Source organism: Seriola dumerili, unplaced genomic scaffold (assembly GCF_002260705.1).
Source record: "Seriola dumerili isolate Sdu_G_001 unplaced genomic scaffold, Sdu_1.0 BDQW01000531.1, whole genome shotgun sequence".
Lineage (NCBI taxonomy): Eukaryota > Metazoa > Chordata > Actinopteri > Carangiformes > Carangidae > Seriola > Seriola dumerili.
This window is the reverse complement of record NW_019174786.1, coordinates 320,589-338,033: the sequence shown is the minus strand read 5'-3', so window position 1 is coordinate 338,033 and position 17,445 is coordinate 320,589. Positions and strand designations below refer to the sequence as shown.

The 17,445-nt window shown below is 39.9% G+C and overlaps 3 protein-coding genes across 3 annotated transcripts; 1 reads left to right on the top strand and 2 right to left on the bottom strand.

Annotated features, from left to right (window-relative positions):
• Window positions 1-3,376: 3,376 nt before the first annotated feature.
• On the bottom strand, window positions 3,377-5,330 carry LOC111235600 (probable E3 ubiquitin-protein ligase ARI7). Its single transcript, XM_022764108.1, has 5 exons — window positions 5,327-5,330; window positions 5,220-5,234; window positions 4,994-5,094; window positions 4,227-4,382; window positions 3,377-4,073 (listed from the first exon to the last, which is right to left on the bottom strand). Exons 1-5 carry the CDS (start codon window positions 5,328-5,330, stop codon window positions 3,645-3,647), a joined length of 705 nt encoding a protein of 234 aa, XP_022619829.1. The 3' UTR covers window positions 3,377-3,644.
• Window positions 5,331-7,993: 2,663 nt separating this feature from the next.
• LOC111235676 (probable E3 ubiquitin-protein ligase ARI5) lies at window positions 7,994-10,387 on the bottom strand. The gene is made up of 4 exons (XM_022764204.1): window positions 9,964-10,387; window positions 9,616-9,716; window positions 9,234-9,407; window positions 7,994-8,605 (listed from the first exon to the last, which is right to left on the bottom strand). Exons 1-4 carry the CDS (start codon window positions 10,052-10,054, stop codon window positions 8,150-8,152), a joined length of 822 nt encoding a protein of 273 aa, XP_022619925.1. The 5' UTR covers window positions 10,055-10,387; the 3' UTR covers window positions 7,994-8,149.
• Window positions 10,388-12,703: 2,316 nt separating this feature from the next.
• Window positions 12,704-16,544, top strand: LOC111235636 (ubiquitin carboxyl-terminal hydrolase 20-like). The gene is made up of 11 exons (XM_022764151.1): window positions 12,704-12,918; window positions 13,007-13,112; window positions 13,219-13,340; window positions 13,637-13,707; window positions 13,795-13,920; window positions 14,085-14,180; window positions 14,295-14,426; window positions 14,518-14,646; window positions 14,744-14,781; window positions 14,867-14,907; window positions 15,009-16,544. The coding sequence occupies exons 1-11, from the start codon at window positions 12,717-12,719 to the stop codon at window positions 16,412-16,414; spliced, it is 2,469 nt and encodes an 822-aa protein (XP_022619872.1). The 5' UTR covers window positions 12,704-12,716; the 3' UTR covers window positions 16,415-16,544.
• The last annotated feature ends 901 nt before the right edge of the window (window positions 16,545-17,445 follow it).

The following is a 17,445-nucleotide window of genomic DNA, read 5'->3' as shown; positions in this document are numbered from 1 at the left end:
AAGATCCGGTGCTCGGATGCCAGGTGATTTCCCACCACGACACTGATAAGAATAGAAGGATGGCTATTGGCTATACTGCCAAAACGAAAGTGAGCTCTTTTTAAAAACAAGGAGTAACGCTCTAAGCCTCATTTCCTACAAGAAAACAGATGCGACAGGATCATAGCACGCAAACAAAGTAAGCGAAATGTGTGACGTCCAATCACTCGTGATGTATGGGCCTGGAGGTGACAAGAAAATGGTCGAGATGTTCAACACTAAGGTGGGGAGCTTGACTGTGCAGCAGCTACAGGAGGCAGCAGTGAAAAAGTTTCCAGGTAATACACAGAAAAAAGAAAGACACACATCTGACACACATAGAAGTTGTACTTTACTAAATGTCTTAAAAATGTCTATATGAAATATTTTTGTGTTTTAAAATACATACTGTAGCTAATAGCCTCTAATGTAATGTAAAGCAGCCAGTACAGAATGTGCATATGATCAGCTCATAAAGGGGCATATGAACTTTCAATGATTTCATAACTCTCTATGTGCTCACTTATTCACTTGCTATACTGTCCTGTTAAGCAGCACTCAAACCTGTATTTAACTTTCAATATGCAACAACAATAATAACAAGTAATAAGAGAAATTATTGCATAGATGCACAGTCAGTTTAATTAAATTTTACCCTCCACTTTAAGTGATATAAATGTTCATCTCTTGTGTAAGACCCGCACATAACTTGATTCTCCCTGTGTCTCTCACTTTTCTCTCCTGTATGTGTGTGTGTAGGACAGGGTGATGTGCGGCCAACCTTCAATGGCAGGACACTGGATGACGGCAACACCTTGCTGTCTAAATATGGCATCTGCAACAAGTCTGTCATCCACTTGGTGTTGAGGGTTCATGGAGGGTAGACAGATTGCCAAAAAGCACCAGAGGTCACTAATACCATGGAATTCCTGCCAATCATCCATTATGTTAACCAAATATTGTGAAAATCTATTAAACTCAAACCAGTGACAACAAAGATATCTTTTTGTAGTTTGCTCTTTTCAAAATCCAGGCACAATATTTTGGGTCAGTTCTGATCAGAAAGATTTTTCCCCAGAAATGGATGTCATATGTTGTGACACTATATTGTGATATTTAAATGGGCAGTTGTTACAGAAAATAAAACTTCATTTGGTCTTTTCTAGTTAACATTTCAACAAGGTTGTAGAAATGCAACATACACATCCATAGTATATGTAAAATATCTGTTTGATATCAGATTTTATATGATATGTGGATACATGTTACTGTATGTCGACAGACACCTGATGGTGTTATTTCACAGATCCTTCATGGAATCAGTCCTAACTTTCTCACTGAATATAAATGTTCAAAACTGGAATCAGTTGGAGAAACACTGTCAAGACAGTGAGTAAACTCATTGGTGAGTCTCTCTCCTGTTTTCTAAAAACGACTGTTGAATACATCAAACTAATTTCAATGCAGATGGCAACACTGGCTGCCAATTTTTAGTTGCTTTCAGTTTCTCCTTTGCAGTTACAAGAAATCAGATGATGCCAGATGGTCAGAATTTCCCATCTATATATTCATAAAATTCATTTTATTTAGTAAAATAAAAAAATAAAAGTAATCTCATTAACTGTTAAGCAGAAATTGCTATATTTTCTTATTTGTGGTATTGCATTGTTTTGAATTTGCAGCTAAAACCCCAACAATTTCAAAAAGATGTTCTTCTGTATTTTAAATACTGTAATAACATCAATACATTTTTTTTCAATTTTGTTGTGTCGGTAAACTGTTTCATATGAGCTGTTAATAGGACAAACCCAATCTGAAAGTAAACCAAACATTGGTTCTTGAATTTCAGGGAGTTTCCGTGTAATTTCATTGAGCACAACAACACTGATAGCACGAGAGATTTATGATTAGAATAAAAGAGGCAGGTCTTCTCTGACGTCTGATCTTTTTCATAAGACGAAACAACGACCTCCACTGTCATTACCGTCAACAGACAGAACCTGAGAAGATCATCACACACTAAAACATGTGTAAGGGCATATCAGTGAGGGTGCACCCAGCCTTTGATTAAAATTGACTTCATGTCAGGTTTTGCTCTGTGACAAACAGCGTCAGATCTTTACACTTCTATACCTACAGTAGAAAAACTGACCAGTTTCCAGCTTCACTATCCATCCATTGTATATGTAAAATATCTGTTTGATATTAAATTTTATATGATATGTGGATACATGTTACTATTTCTCTGTCATTTATCCTGTTCAACATTCAGGAAATTTATTCACATGCTTGAACCTGTTTGGGTCAGACATCAGATGGACTTTCTTTCACAAAGAGCCAATCACAAAACATGATACTGCTGATCCAGTTGTTAGAGGAAGGTCCCTGAGGCATTTCCAACACCGCCTGATCTTTCACCTTTACTGATTGCTGCAGGATTTTATTTTGTGTGTGTTTCCTGACAGTTACAAGAAGTCACGTGAATGCAGGACAGAAAGTCTGGATTCCCCCTCTAGATATTCACGTTTCATTTTATTCACTTTTACATGTACAACCTGGGTCTGTTGCCTTGTTTGTGAAGTAATGTTATGGCTCATAGTTGTACTTTTTATGTTATTACATTATTCTAAATATCCATATTCTTCATATTCTTTATTTAAAATACTTTAATAATGTCAATAAATGCGTTTGGTTTCTTTTTCAGTGGGATTCATAAATAGTTTTACAGCAGCTTTCAGTAACACAAACAGAAAGTGAAGCATGTTCACTGCCCTGTTCTCATGCCAAACACTGGTGCTGGTATATTCGGTACTTTCCTGTTGTCATTTCAGGGACAACAACACTCACACATTTGCTGTTTTAGGGGAATATACTGAAACGCTGCCCAGGCTTTATGATGCAAAGTACAGGACAAACTCTAAAGTGTCCAAAACATGTGCGAGGCTTTGCTGTGTTCAGCGCTGTTGTTCTGGTTTAGTGACCTGAACAACACGTTCAACCCACAAACCTGCAAGGAAACATAGTCAGAGGAAATGAAGTGGGAAAAAATCTACCAAGTTGTGGTGTATGTGGCGTTAATACAAGCTAAAAATATAGCACGGACATATCTTTTAATTATCAGCCAACAATGGAGCTGATAGCCAACAGCATTTGAAGTTTTGTTTTTGTAGTTCTGTCTACACAGCGTTGTTTTAATCCAACGCTCAGTTATCATTTTAATGTGAAACAGAAATAATTCACTCAAATAAATAGTATGTTTGTTTATTAACATGTGTGACAAAGGAGCAGTGATGTAGTGACAACACAAGACAAAAAGGAGGCTGAGGCAATACACAATGAAACGAACAACAACATGTGGTGGTGGAATATGAAAGCATTTATGAAATGAAACAATTATGAATCGATAAACGCTTCAGACTCACAATATATGTGACAATTCTCAACCTTATAGTTCAGGCAGGCTGCAGGCATGACGATCACATCTGGCTCAATTTCTCACTGACAAAACAAGAACATCCTATTTACCAGATGTTTCTATGAAGAAGAATGTAAATTACAGCAATGGTGCAATTAAGGAAAGACACATAAAAAGACACCGAAGCACTTACATAGTGTTGTTTATATCATTACTTCTTCCACACGGGTATAGAGGTCTGTCTGGGGGCAACAGGGCACTGTGCTGAATAACACCCTCCTGTTGGCTTCAGGCACACAAAACAAAACTGCGACCCACATCGGGGACAGACGATGTTTCTACAATGCTTCCTGCTATGCTCCACCAGTGAGCCACAGGTGGGACAGGCTCGGATGGAGGGACAGCCAGTGACCCCTGTCACAGACTCAAAGGTGATATCTGGACAGTTTTTCAGCGCTTTCAGTGATTCGTTGCAGCAGCCGTCGTTTTCACAGCGGTCTGAGCGTGGAGCCGGACCCTTCCACTCCCTCAAACACTGCCAGCAGAACTCATAGACCCGTCCTCTGTTTGCTGTGCACACTGCGCAGCGGACGCTCAGATTAGAGGTTTCCTTTCTCACAGAAGTGCTGCATCCAGGACACTGTGATGTGGAAGGAGGAGAAAGACGAAAACAGAGAGATGTTTCTTTCATTATTATTTCACAATTTTTTTTATCAGCATTGAGAACTCATTTTTGAGCAACAGATTTGGTTTTCAGTTAGTGAACATCATATAGTTTCAATGTGACACTTACTAATTTGGTATCCAAGTTATCCTTTTGAGCATTGGCAGCCAAGGCTTTTTTAAAATACTCAATTTCTTCAGGTGTCAGAAGAGCCATTTTACGAACCTCTGAGAAAGGCCACTCATAGACACAACCACGTTGGGCACATGTGAATCTGCTTTCACCCTTTATTAAAATATGGAAAAGTAAATTGACAAAACGATTACAAGTTAGAAACGAGCCATAAAGGCAATATATTATTATCACATATACATTCTCTGAATGTATGAAGATATAAGTTGATAGAGAAATTTTTATATGTATATACAGTAAATTAAAAATAGGATTTCTTTATATGGCACTATATATATATTTATATTATTATGAATGCAAGTTTATTAAAACAACATACATAAAAAATGATCTCTGCTTATATGTTTTTCTTAAACATACATGTCTATCTTTTATATGTAGATTTATAATAACATATATTGACGGGCTATGGGATGGATATAGCTACGTATGGGCCATATCTATATGCATACATACATGAATAAATATATTTTTATGGGCTAGACATACAACCTATATGTCAATATATGAAACTGCCAATTTGTAATGCGTTTCATATATATTATTTTTTCAGATATTGTACATGTTTGTTTTGTTTTTTAAAAACATATTTCATAAAAGGTAATCTGATATATGTACATATATTACATTTGCGTATGGTGTAACATGTCTAAACGTATTTCGAGAATAGATGTATCATTTTAAAATGTGTAGGAACAGCCTACCTGGTCCAATAACCTGCGGCACCAGTTGGTCAGAGACGTCGGAGTCACAGCGTGACCACAGGACATCAGAGCTCTGCGAGACTTGAAACCTTCATATAGAACTGAGGAAAAACACGGAGAAACCGTCACACACACACACACACACACACACACACAAAACGCGACGCTTATACACCGTACAGACACACTTCTTTGGACACTTTGGGGACATACTCGGTTACTTAACAGTCGAACTCGTCCTCTGTTGTTCACGAAGCGAAGTGTTCGAGTCTCGCGGGTTATAACACTTCTCAGCCTGACACGTCGTGTGTCGATCATTAGACTCATTAGAGCCCATCTTAACCCGAGCTGGCTTCTAGTTTTTTCTCCCCATAAAACTACAAACACCGAAGCTCCCCGTTATGTTTTCTTGCTCATGTGGGTGTGTGTTTGTGTGTGTGTGTGTGTGTGTGTGTGTGTGTGTGTGTTGTGTGTGTGTGTGTGTGTGTTGTGTGTGTGTGGTGTTAACTTTCAGTTTGAGGTTACAAAGAAGTCACGTGAGCATTCTAAGCAACAACACAGTTCTGTTATTACAAATGTAGCAGACCTTGAAAATCACTTAAAACAATACTTGGTTTTAAACAATGATGATGATGATGAATGATGATATGTGATATATTATAATTATTATTACTATTGTTATTTTATAAAGAACAAGAATAGTAAACTAAGTCTGGCAGTTTTCTCCACGGTGAACATGTGGTTCAATGATGCCAACAGCTACATCATGACAAATTACAGCTTATAATTGTTAAGGATTTATATCACGTTGTGAAATAAAACATAAACTTTACAGGAATAAAAACCTAATTCAAGCTCAGATTGCTCAGATGATTGTCCCTCACAATGAAACCTTTCACTGACAATCTGCTCTTAAACTGCCAACACGTCGTTCATCAGGCTGCACGGTCACATAACAGGGTCACATCATGTCTCAGTGAAAAGATGACGGACGACACACCAGCTAAACTGTTGGACCCTCTGACATTTGATGTGAACACTGAAGAACAAGGAAGGACAACAAAGGCTGAAGTGTTTCTGCAGAGGTTAAATGTTTTTAATGTCAACAGACACCTGATGGCAACACCGGCTGCCATTTTGTTTAGATACTTTCAGTTTCTCTTTGCAATTACAAGAATTCAGACGATGTGAGACAAACTCGATGTGAAAGTAAAACAAACATTGTTTTTTTTGAATTTCAGGGAGTTTCCGTATAATTTCTTTGAGCACAACAGTGATAGCACGAGAGATTTATGTTGAGAAAAGAGGCAAGTCTTCTCTGACGNAGGGACAAACTCGATGTGAAAGTAAAACAAACATTGTATTTTTGAATTTCAGGGAGTTTCCGTGTAATTTCATTGAGCACAACAGTGATAGCACGAGAGATTTATGTTGAGAAAAGAGGTAGGTCTTCTCTGACGTCTGATCTTGTTCATAAGAAGAAACACTGGTTCCCACTGTCATTACCGTCAACAGACAGAACCCGAGAAGATCACACAGGAAAACATGTGTAAGGGCATATCAGTGAGGGTGCACAACGGGCTTACAGGTGGGATGATGAGTGTCCCCCTGGTCAAGTCAAAGAAGCAGATGAATAAAGTGACCACGAAACAGCTGAAGAGGAAAGTACTGAAGGCGATTCCCAGCGTCAAAGGTAATAAATACTCTTACAAAAGATAAAAAAGTAAAATTACAGCACCGTGGGTGAACATGTAGCCAACTAACACCTGAACTAGCAAATTAAACGATGCAATTTACAACTTAACAACAATAATAATAATAATAATAATAATAATAATAACAGGCTTTAATGTAGCTCAGTTGTAACCCTAACTTATCTCCTGGTCATGGTTGCATCATCAGCTTTGGGGCTGAACCATATGGAAGAACAAAAATCATATTTTAGCAGATATTACGGTTGCGATATGAGTCACGATTTCATTGGAATGGTCATTTTTTTGCATTTGATTTTCAGTGAAAAAATATAAAAGTGAAGATGATGTGTTTTTGTTGGAGCTTGTACCAAACAAGCCTGTTCCTTTAAATCTGACCTGCGTCTCTGCGGCACCGCAATGCTTGATTTATGGTGTGTTGCGACACATTTTATCTTTATACAAAAAAAAAATTGCAGCACCATTTGAATATTGCACTCGGCTATAATTTGATAATTGTTCCTAGTCAGCTCACAATTAAAATTTGAACTTACACTCCAAGTGATATGAATGTTCATCTCTCATGGAAGACCACACTCATTTTGTTTCTCTCTGTGTCTCGCAGGAAAGGGTGAAGTGCGGCTGGTTTTCAAAGATCAGACGCTGTCCGATGACTCCACCACGCTGGTTCAACATGGCATCCAGCACAATGATCTCATCCTCATGCTGCTGAGAGTTCATGGAGGATAGACGGCTTCACAGAGACTCATCGTCTCTGTAGGATTCACACCCTGTATTTAAGCTTCTTCATTCTTCATTCGTCACATGAACTTCACCTCAGCAGCTCAATATCTAATTTTTGTCACATTTTCTGAGTTTGTTCATATTAAAAATCTTTTGACAATCTGTCATCATTGTTCAGTGTTATTTTGGGATTGACCCATAGAGGGAATTACAGCTCTTTCTGGGCCTTTGATTAAAATTGACTTCATGTCAGGTTTTGCTCTGTGACAAACAGCGTCAGATCTTTACACTTCTATACCTACAGTAGAGAAATTGACCAGTTTCCAGCTTCACTATACGTCCATTGTATATGTAAAATATCTGTTTCAATATCAAATTTTATATGATATGTGGATACATGTTACTATTTCTCTGTCATTTATCCTGTTCAACATTCAGGAAATTTATTCACATGCTTGAACCTGTTTGGGTCAGACATCAGATAGACTTCCTGTGTTCATGTGAAAGGAACCTTTATTAAGCGTTTCAGTTATTAATGATTAACTATGAGTATTATAAAACAGTATAAGAGAATACATCAGATACTTTTAATTCTGACAATGCACATGAACAAATAGGCCCATTAAACAACACGTCTGGCCTCAGTTGCAATAAGAATCTCACGGTGAAACCGAACAGGAGAAACATAGCGTGAAGAACGCCGTGAGTTAGTTGTTGGCCGTTAGTTTCTGCGCCACACAGGTATGGAGGTTTGTCTGGGAGCCACGCCATCACTGCAGGGGATGAAGTAGGAGCTTGTCTCCAGGCACTCGGGCGTGAGCTTCAGACACACAAAGCAGAACTCGATCTGACAGCGAGGGCAGATGATGTTCTTGCAGCCCGTTTTGTCGTGCTCCACCCGCTGACCACAGGTGGGACAGGCCCGGATGGAGGGGCACTTGTCGACCCCTTGCACCTGAGGGAGAGCGGTGTCCTTACAGTTCTTGAGGAGCTCGAGGTCGTGGTTGACGCAGCCGCTGTTGTCGCAGCGGTCGGAGCGTGGGGCTTTACCTTTCCACGGCTTCAGACACTGCCAGCAGAACTGGCACGACTCCGTCTCATCTTCTGCGCAGATTGTGCACTGCACGTTCAGGTTTGCCAGGTCCTCTCTCTCAATGTAGGTTTTACACCCAGGACACTGTTGGAAAAGAATAACTCAACATTTTTGGAAAGACACTTATTTGCTTTCTTCCAGCAGTTAGATGAGAAGATTAACACCTCTCTCTTACGTGGAAGTAATTTCATCATATCTATCATACGTCTATCAAACACCCTCCTTCCTTCTCTCTCTCTTCTATATTCTATTTCTCATAGGGTGCCCTGGGGTCTACCAAGCTGGGAGGCCATATCAAGTCATATTCAATAATCAGTTTATTCACATCTCAGTGGATGGTGCAGACCTTTGCTCGAGAACTGTAAATATATAACTCGCTGAGAGGCAGTCCGGCATGTAACCCCTCATAAACTGGAGAACTGCCCCTTCTGCACTTTAATGCTGCAGGTAGGAAGATTTTTGATACATTTTGACAGAGCCAGGCTAGCTGTTTCCCTCTGTTTCCAGTCTTTGTGCTAAGCTAAGCTAACGGCTGCTGGCTCCTATTCACTGTACAGACACAAAAGAGAGGTATCGCTCTTTAAACTAAGCAAGAAAGCGAATAAGTAATTTGCCTTACCTGCATAATCACTGGATGGTACAAAAACAAATCATGTCTGCTGCACTCATGAATAAATCAGTCTGTATCTTTTTAAAGGTGGAGACGACTCACTGTTTTGAATTCACAGTACTCTATGGCAGCCAGACGGGCGATGTTCTCCTCAAAGTACTGCATCTCTTCAGCGGTCAGCACGGCCAGCCTGCGCACCTCTTGGTAAGACCACTCCTTGTCACACTTCTGCAAGGTGCCGTCCTTTAAAGCCGGGCACTTGAACTTGTAGCGGCCCTGAAATTAAAAGCACAGATTATATTATATTTCCAGTCAAAGGCATGATGAACCCAGATGGGGCTGCCATTACAACAGGAAGTTGAGCATCCCCTACATCGCCATTTGTTTACTGGCCACTTCGGGGGGGGGGGGGGGGCTTAACTCCTCTGACTTGGGGTAAATCAAACACACCTTTATGCTGTGTCAGTGATATGGTGGAAAGTACCTGATCCAGCAGGCTGCGACACCACCCAGTCAGAGATTCTGGGGTGACGGCATGACCGCACGACATCTCTGCACGAAGACACATGTCTCCTTCCTCTGGGGCTGAGGAAGAACAACAACAAGAGCAGACATTGAACTCAGCATCACATTCACCTGTAGCCTATACCTGTAGCTCGACCCTACCCGCCTTCAACAACTGAGATAAGGCATCCTATATATTCAAAGCTTTCATTACATATCAACAGTGACATTTAACGCATTAACTGACATTTCTTTATGAGGAATAAACGGGAATGTAGGAGATCCTGCACAGAGCGACAATATAAAGCGTTTATAATTCAATTCTTACGCAGTGGATCCAGGTCATCCGGTCTGTTGACAAATTTCAGAGTCGTGTCTTTGGGGTCGTATCTTTTCTCCTCCTGACCCTGTGTCGTCATTTTGATTCAGCTCAGCTCCTTGGACCCGAGTCGACAAACTTCTTCTCTGTCTGCAGTCAATAAATGTGCAGTGAAGAAGACGGAAGCTGGATGCTGTGTCTTGTCACCTTCAATGATCGCTCCCAGTGTAGTTTTTTTTTGTTTTTCCTTCAAACTTTCAGTTTCGCCCGAGCAGTTACAAGAAATCATGAGAATGCAAATAGACCTGCAGAGGAAAGTCCCTTATTGTATTATTGTGATGCATTGTTTTGAATTTAGTTTTCGAAATTACTCCCTATTAATAAATAGCCTACTAGGTTTTATGAATAGCTTCTATTTTGACACGATCGTATCAATAAATTGTTTAGCAGCTTTCACCAAGGCAACCAGGGTGTGGGGCTGGTAAACAAACACTACTGCGGTCACATGCCAAACATTGCTGCAATATCCGGTTTCATATCAGCACATTGTGACGATGATGCCTTCACGCACTGGTTGTTTTAGGCCACCAGTGTATACGCACCCAATACTGCATAGGCATTATGATGGAAACTACAAAACTCCCAAAAGACAAACTCACAATAAGTGAGTAAATAACTCGATGCTGTTATTACCTCCTCTCATGCAAGAGAAGTAATAAAGTGATAAAGGAAATGATGGGTTCAAAGAGCGAGTAACACCTACATCTGGGAAGCACACAACAGCACCTCAAACCAGTTACACACACACACAAAAACTTTGTTAACTTTCATTTCACATTTTAAGCTGTCTTTGGTGCTGCTTGTACATAAGGAGGAAACAAACAAAAATAACAGAAACAATTAAAAGGTGAAAGTGAAAGTATCATCAGCCCGTCCTACGTAATTTCCCGCTGACTAGGCTAAACAACACCCTAAACTGGCATTAAAGGCATTCAGAGGCATAGGCGAACGGAGCGCGGGACCTCGCACGCAGAAAAACGGCACAAAATGGGCAAAATCTACCAAGTGATGGTGCACGGGCTGAGGGGTGAGAAGATGATCATCGACCTGTGCAACACCGAGGAGCAGATGCAGAGCATGACGGTGCTGCAGCTGAAGGAGAAGATAGCCACGAGGCTGCCCGAAAGCGCAGGTAAACACACCGCCTGAAGTAAACAGCCAGAACCGACACACAAGCGCTTCAGCCAGTCAGAGACCGTTTATCTTTAAACCTGAAGCCGACGAAGGAGCTGAATATAGACTTTGAAGTTTGTTGTTTATGATGTTTGTCTATCAGTGGAATATCCCAGGATTTTTTTTTTTCTCCATGAAACGAGGTTGACCTTGAAGTACTCTATTTTAAACGCAATCCTTGCAGGCCTGGATAATTATGGTTAATTGCAGTGGAGAGAGAACTACTTAGATTATTTACTTAATGAAAATGAAGTAATAACACTCTTATAAATACGGCATTTATATTATACCAACGTGTTTCAAGCAAATCATACTTAAAGTATCAAAAGTGAAAGTACACATTATTCAGGATAGCTCCTTTAATACTGAACAGTTTTTTCCCCATGAGTCCTGTTCAACAGTTTCCGCCATTACTGCTTTTCATACCCACAGTATTGGACCTTGACCTTAAAAGTAAGGATATATTTTAAGTAATAACTGGGTTTGAATGAGTCTGATCCGATTATGTTTTCCTGTGTTTGTGTGTGTGTGTGTGTGTGTGTGTGTGTGTGTGTGTGTGTGTGTGTGTGTAGGAAAAGAGGATGTGCGGCTGATCTTCACAGACAAGCATCTGGATGGAGACACCATGCAGCTCTCTGAGTTTGGAATCCAGCACATGTCCGTCATCCAAATGGTGTTGAGGGTTCATGGAGGACTCCACCATCTCCACCTCCCAGCACTGGCACCAGCACATCTTCTGCTGCTGCTTCATTAAGACTCCTGACACTGTTTACAAATGATAAAACTTTATACTGTTTTCTTGCATTAATCCTCGAGTATTCCCATGTTGCCTTTTAAAGATGTTTGAAAAATCAGTTGTTGTTGCATAATAAAATCATGTTGTCTCTTTAATATCTCATCTCTCATTAATGTGTAGTTATTAAGAGGCTTAAAGTCTTTAATCCATGTCAACTAATACAGGCAAAAAGTTTCAGTAATGTTTTCTAACAAACAGAGCAGCAGGTTCTCTGACGGTTCAACAGACACCACCATGGGTCTGTAGTGCTCTAATCCAACACACAAATCAGTTCCTAAAACTGATCAGTTTGATTTTAAATCACATTAAGACGAAATCTCTCCATGTGGGGGCATCCAAACACACTTCAACAAAATATCAAAATTCATCATCCATGTGGTGTGACTCAAGGGATTTGAAATGTGCAAAAGGTAAAGGATTTAAGTTCTGGGTATGGATGTGTGTTTTACATATATGTCCCACGAATGTGACATTCCCTCAGCTGCTGCTTTCAGTTGTTGAGCTACAACATAGATTTATCTTTCTGGAAAGCTTTTGGTTTATTTTGCAACAATTCTTTGTGCAAAAACATTCAATTTCCTTGTTAGTCATACGAACACAATGCTGTTTCCGACACACCCTGAATGCAGCATTCCAGTAAGAGCAGCAGGCAGCAACAAATGAAAGCGAAAGTATTCGAAACGATCTGCATGAAGGTCTTGCAGGTATGAACCTCACAGCTGGAGGTAGCCTCATGGGTTTCTTCCGTCTTTTATTTCTTTTCGTTTGCAAGACATTGCGATTGATTTATTGTCAATACTCGATCGTGAAACTGCAAATCTCCGTGCAGCTGACAGCAGTGTGGAGGTTGACTGATAAAGTCGTCAAAAAAAGAATCAAGATGAACTTCGCGCAAAGCTGTCGACAGTTTTTCAACCCCACTCGCCCCCCTCCAGGTAAGATATACCTGCTTTCAGGCCGGGTTAGTGGTGTTCAGACACTTCTGCAGTTTACATGCATCTGATAAAACTCTCCTCCCAGCAGCTGATATCAAGTACCATGGGTTGAGGAACCAAGGAGCAACGTGTTACTTGAACAGTGTGCTGCAGGTGCTGTTCATGACCAAAGGCTTCAGAGAGGCTGTGGAGAGGTTTGTTACAAAGTCCAAAACCATGTCATATAATGTCTTTATTTTAAATTAGGGCAACAGTGCATCTTTGTGTCACTCATGGAGCCTCTGTCTGAATTCTGTTCAGGTACATGTGTGGAAACCCTGACCCTGAGCGTATTGACTCTCATCTTAAAGACATGTTTGATGTCTTAGAGAAAAAAACAGCATGCACCTATAACATCATAAAGAGGCTGGGCATCGATAGAGGTACAGTAGTGGGCACATAGAAAAACATGCAACCTGTGAAGAGGCTTCATGCTGAAGGGACAAACCAACTTTTGGGGAAATTTGATCAGTTGACATGAAGTTAACAGATTAATTAGATGTTATTTTATCTGTGCCCTGGGCACCAGACGTGTTAACATACAGTAGAAAGTATCTGATAAAGACTTTTTAAAATCCACAGTTTGTATTTTTGTATTCAAGTCAATAGGGTAACTTTATGTTTATTTTATTTTATTTTATTAATTTCCTGAATAAATACTGATTTCTTCTCTGTTCAGTGTACGAACAGCAAGATGCTGCGGAGTACTTTGAGAAGATTTTAGCTCTGACCAGTGATGAGGCTTCACAGGTAACGACATCATCAGTATTGAAGGGAAGTATTTAAGTAATATGAGAAGTAACACGTTTATCAGTGTCTCTGTTTTTGTGTTTTCAGATCTTCCACGGAGAGTTGACACACAAGACCATATGTTCTAAATGTCTCACGGAGAAAAACGCAGATGGGTTATTTTGGCATCTTCCTCTTGAACTGGTGGATTCCTACAGTGAACACTACAGTGTGGTAAGAACCCGACAACCTGCAAACTTCGCAGTAGATTTCTTCCTGAATGCCAAGTTAAAGAACTTCCTTCTTGAGAAGACATGAACACTTTACACCCATTAAACCGGTCAGGACATCTGTGGCAGCTAATTTCAGATGCAAATGACACGAGTGTATTTCTTTAGATGGCCGGCACTGAGGAGTATTTCAGAGATTTGAACTTCAGTGGAGAAAACCAGATGTACTGTGACCAGTGTGATGACAAATCTGATGCTACTATTGTGAGTAATGAGAAAACATGTTTCTGATTCATGCACATTAACTGATTTTGTAATGAGAGCATTGAGACTTTATGAAGGGAATTATAACAATACGTTGACATGTGTTTCTTTCAGAAATGTGTCATAAAGCATCATCCAGAGGTTTTGATGCTGCTGCTGAAGAGGTTTGAGTTTAACTGCCATTACATGATATATTTCAAGAACAACCGTGTTGTGGATGTTCCCAGAACTCTACAGATCCCAGAGGTATATATACTTTATATTTTACTATTTTATCATAACACATTTCTTTTTCATTCCTGACCCTAATTTCTGTCACTTTTCTGTTGGTGATCAGAATCAGACGTATGAACTGTACGCAGTTGTGGATCACTTTGGTGATCTGAGAAGTGGACATTACACTGCAAGAGTTAAGTCAGAGGACGATGAGAGATGGTATAACTTCAATGATGCCAGAGTCTCATTGGTAAGATTGATCACTTCAACTCCAACATTACTGTAGTTATTTATTTATCTGATTATTTATTTATGATCTAATGTTTGGTTATTATTTTCATCAACAGCTTGATTACCAGCCATTCCAGGTGGATAACAGTGAGAGGTAAGTTTAAGTGTGTCTTTTTCCCACCTTTTATTTTGCTGAACATTAAAATGACGTTACTTTCTTTTCACATTTCTCCCACTAGTTCCCAGAGTGTTTATCTTCTTTTTTACAGGAAAAAGACAAGTAAGAGACATATTTTCATTATTCTTACTCACATGTAGTGTGAATGATTGCATCAAAGTATTTTGTACTTTGCTTGAACTTATTTGAATCCTACTTTCTAGCCCACGCAGCAGATACTTGTGCTCAAGACAAAAAGGAGGTGCCCACCAGTGGAGGTTTCCCGCCTGCTGCCGTTGACAACCATGACCAGAGTCACGATGCTGAAATGACAGGAGAGAGTGAAGAGACAGTAGAAGTGGCTAGTGACACTGCAGTGGATGTTATGGTGGATGATGAAACAGGAATTAGAGACACGGTCAGTGTTGTGTCTGGAGGAGTGGCCCTATCAGCTGACAGCATCTGTAAGGTAGAGGATCAGGTCAATGGAGCTGATGTCAGGCAGATAATACCACCTGATAACTATCAGTGGTTGAATGAGGAAAAGAGTGAGTTGCGTAATCAAGATGTTCACACCAAAGAACAAGAGCAAGATGAGGAGGGAGGAAAGACGGAAAAATCCCCAACAAACTCCCCCAGCATGGATATAGATTATCAGGACAATGAAAGATTAGGCAAAGAGGAGGAGATGAAAACAAATGGTAAAGATGACAAAGAAGGAAAGACTGGAGCTGATAAACTAACACCAGGGGGAAGAAAGCTCTTGACCTTTTATGACCTCTGCTATCATGTGCCTCAGAAGAATGGAAGAGCTGGTGATAGTAAAGAGAACATGCCAGAGGATGATCAGGGGTGTAAACAGGGCGGCAGTGACGGGTTGTATAAAGGACATGAGCAACAGGGAGAGGAGAGGAGGGATGTTAAGGGAGACAAGGAGCAAAGGAGAGCAGATGATGATCCTGCACAAAGTAAGGGAACAGAAGAGGACTCGGAAAGAAGGGAAAAACTGACCGAGAACCAGGGAGTTGAAAGTGTTGAAAAGACAAGACTGGGGGGTTCTCAGCCGCGAGAAACAACTGGATTAAAGGAGGTTAGAGAGGAAGGTAGAGGTGGGTCGAAGCACTCAAGGATATATGGGAAGATAATTGAGGAAGAAGTTAGGGAAACCCCTGATGGTCCTCAAAGATGCAGCGAGACGAAGACCATAAGAATTGAAACCGTGGAAACCTCAAAAGAGAGCGTTAAGAGTCAGGTAAATAGTGAAGAGAGCGCTGACAAAACGACTTGGCGTGAGAGTGTTTGCACTTCAAAGCCGAGTGATTCACCTTTGCCGGAGCCACAGACACACAGACACACAAGCGTCGTTGTAAATGCACCAGAAGAGAATGAGACAAACAGTTTTATTTACTCGAATGCCAAGGCAACGCGAAAAGTGCCTGATGCACACATGCAAAAATATGCAGTGAAGAAAAGAGCTGCACGTGAAAAGAGGAGAAGATGGTGGCATACCACTGCCCCGCTGAAGAAACACAGAAAGCAAAAAAGGAGAAACAGAACAAAACGACTACGTGCAGGTTTTTGCAAAAGCCAGAAAAATCCAGACTTGACTTCAGAGTCAGATCAAAGATAATATAAATTGTTATTTTACAAGACTGCATGTCCGTGTGGTGTCCACAAGATCTTACTTTTAGTTTTTAATTGATGCTTATTGACACTCGTCAGAGATCTGCTAGTGATCGGGTAGTATGGACATACCTTTGTTCCCGTTGGTGAATGTATTTTGAGTCTGTCTCTTCTCTTTCTTCACGTTGGTTCAGTCCGTTTAACAGATGGACTTTCCTGGTTTTTGTAATGGTTAATGTAAAATGCTTCACTTCCTGTTTGTTCCTGTCTGAAGACCAGCAAATGTAAAAGCTTAAATTAGTAACTTTTAGTGATCAATGATTTACTTGTGTGCTGCTGCTCTGCGTCACGTTTATAATTCATACTGTTGAAGACGTGTGTTTTACCTGTTACATTTTACTTATAATATAAATCGTTCAGAGATATAAAAAGAGATAGTACTGAATGTAACATGTAATATGCCTAAGGTAAAAGATTGTGTGTGTGGAAATTTAAACGTAAACCTTTAATGTGTCGTCTTGTTTTGTAGGTCACTTAACTCTCATAAAAGAGGCCTTTTGGTCTCTGTGTTGTTTACCAGCTAAGTTCCCTACACATGGAAACCATTACTGCCCAATGACTAATCTCATAGGTGCTTTAGATTTTATTTTCATCCCTTTGAATCAAACCAAACTGTTGTGTTGTCATTTACTTTGATCTAACGTGAAGCATTTTGATGGTGATTTAAACGAATAAAAACATACGTACAAACTGAATTGATAATAATAAAGCCTTTGTTGCCTTTTTTGTGAAAGGTCATAGGTCATTATGGTAAAAAAAAACTCTATGCATTTTATTTCTTTCTTTGAAACCAGACCAGTGTGTTGTCATTTAACTTTATGCCACTTGAAAGATTGGGATTGTGATTTAAATACGCTAAATAAAAATACGTCTAAAATAATAAGCAAAAGACATAAATAACATTAGAGGATCATATGATGGCTTCATATTGTTATATTGTGTTGCCTTGTTCTAAGACAGAGAGGTCACTCCTCCTGT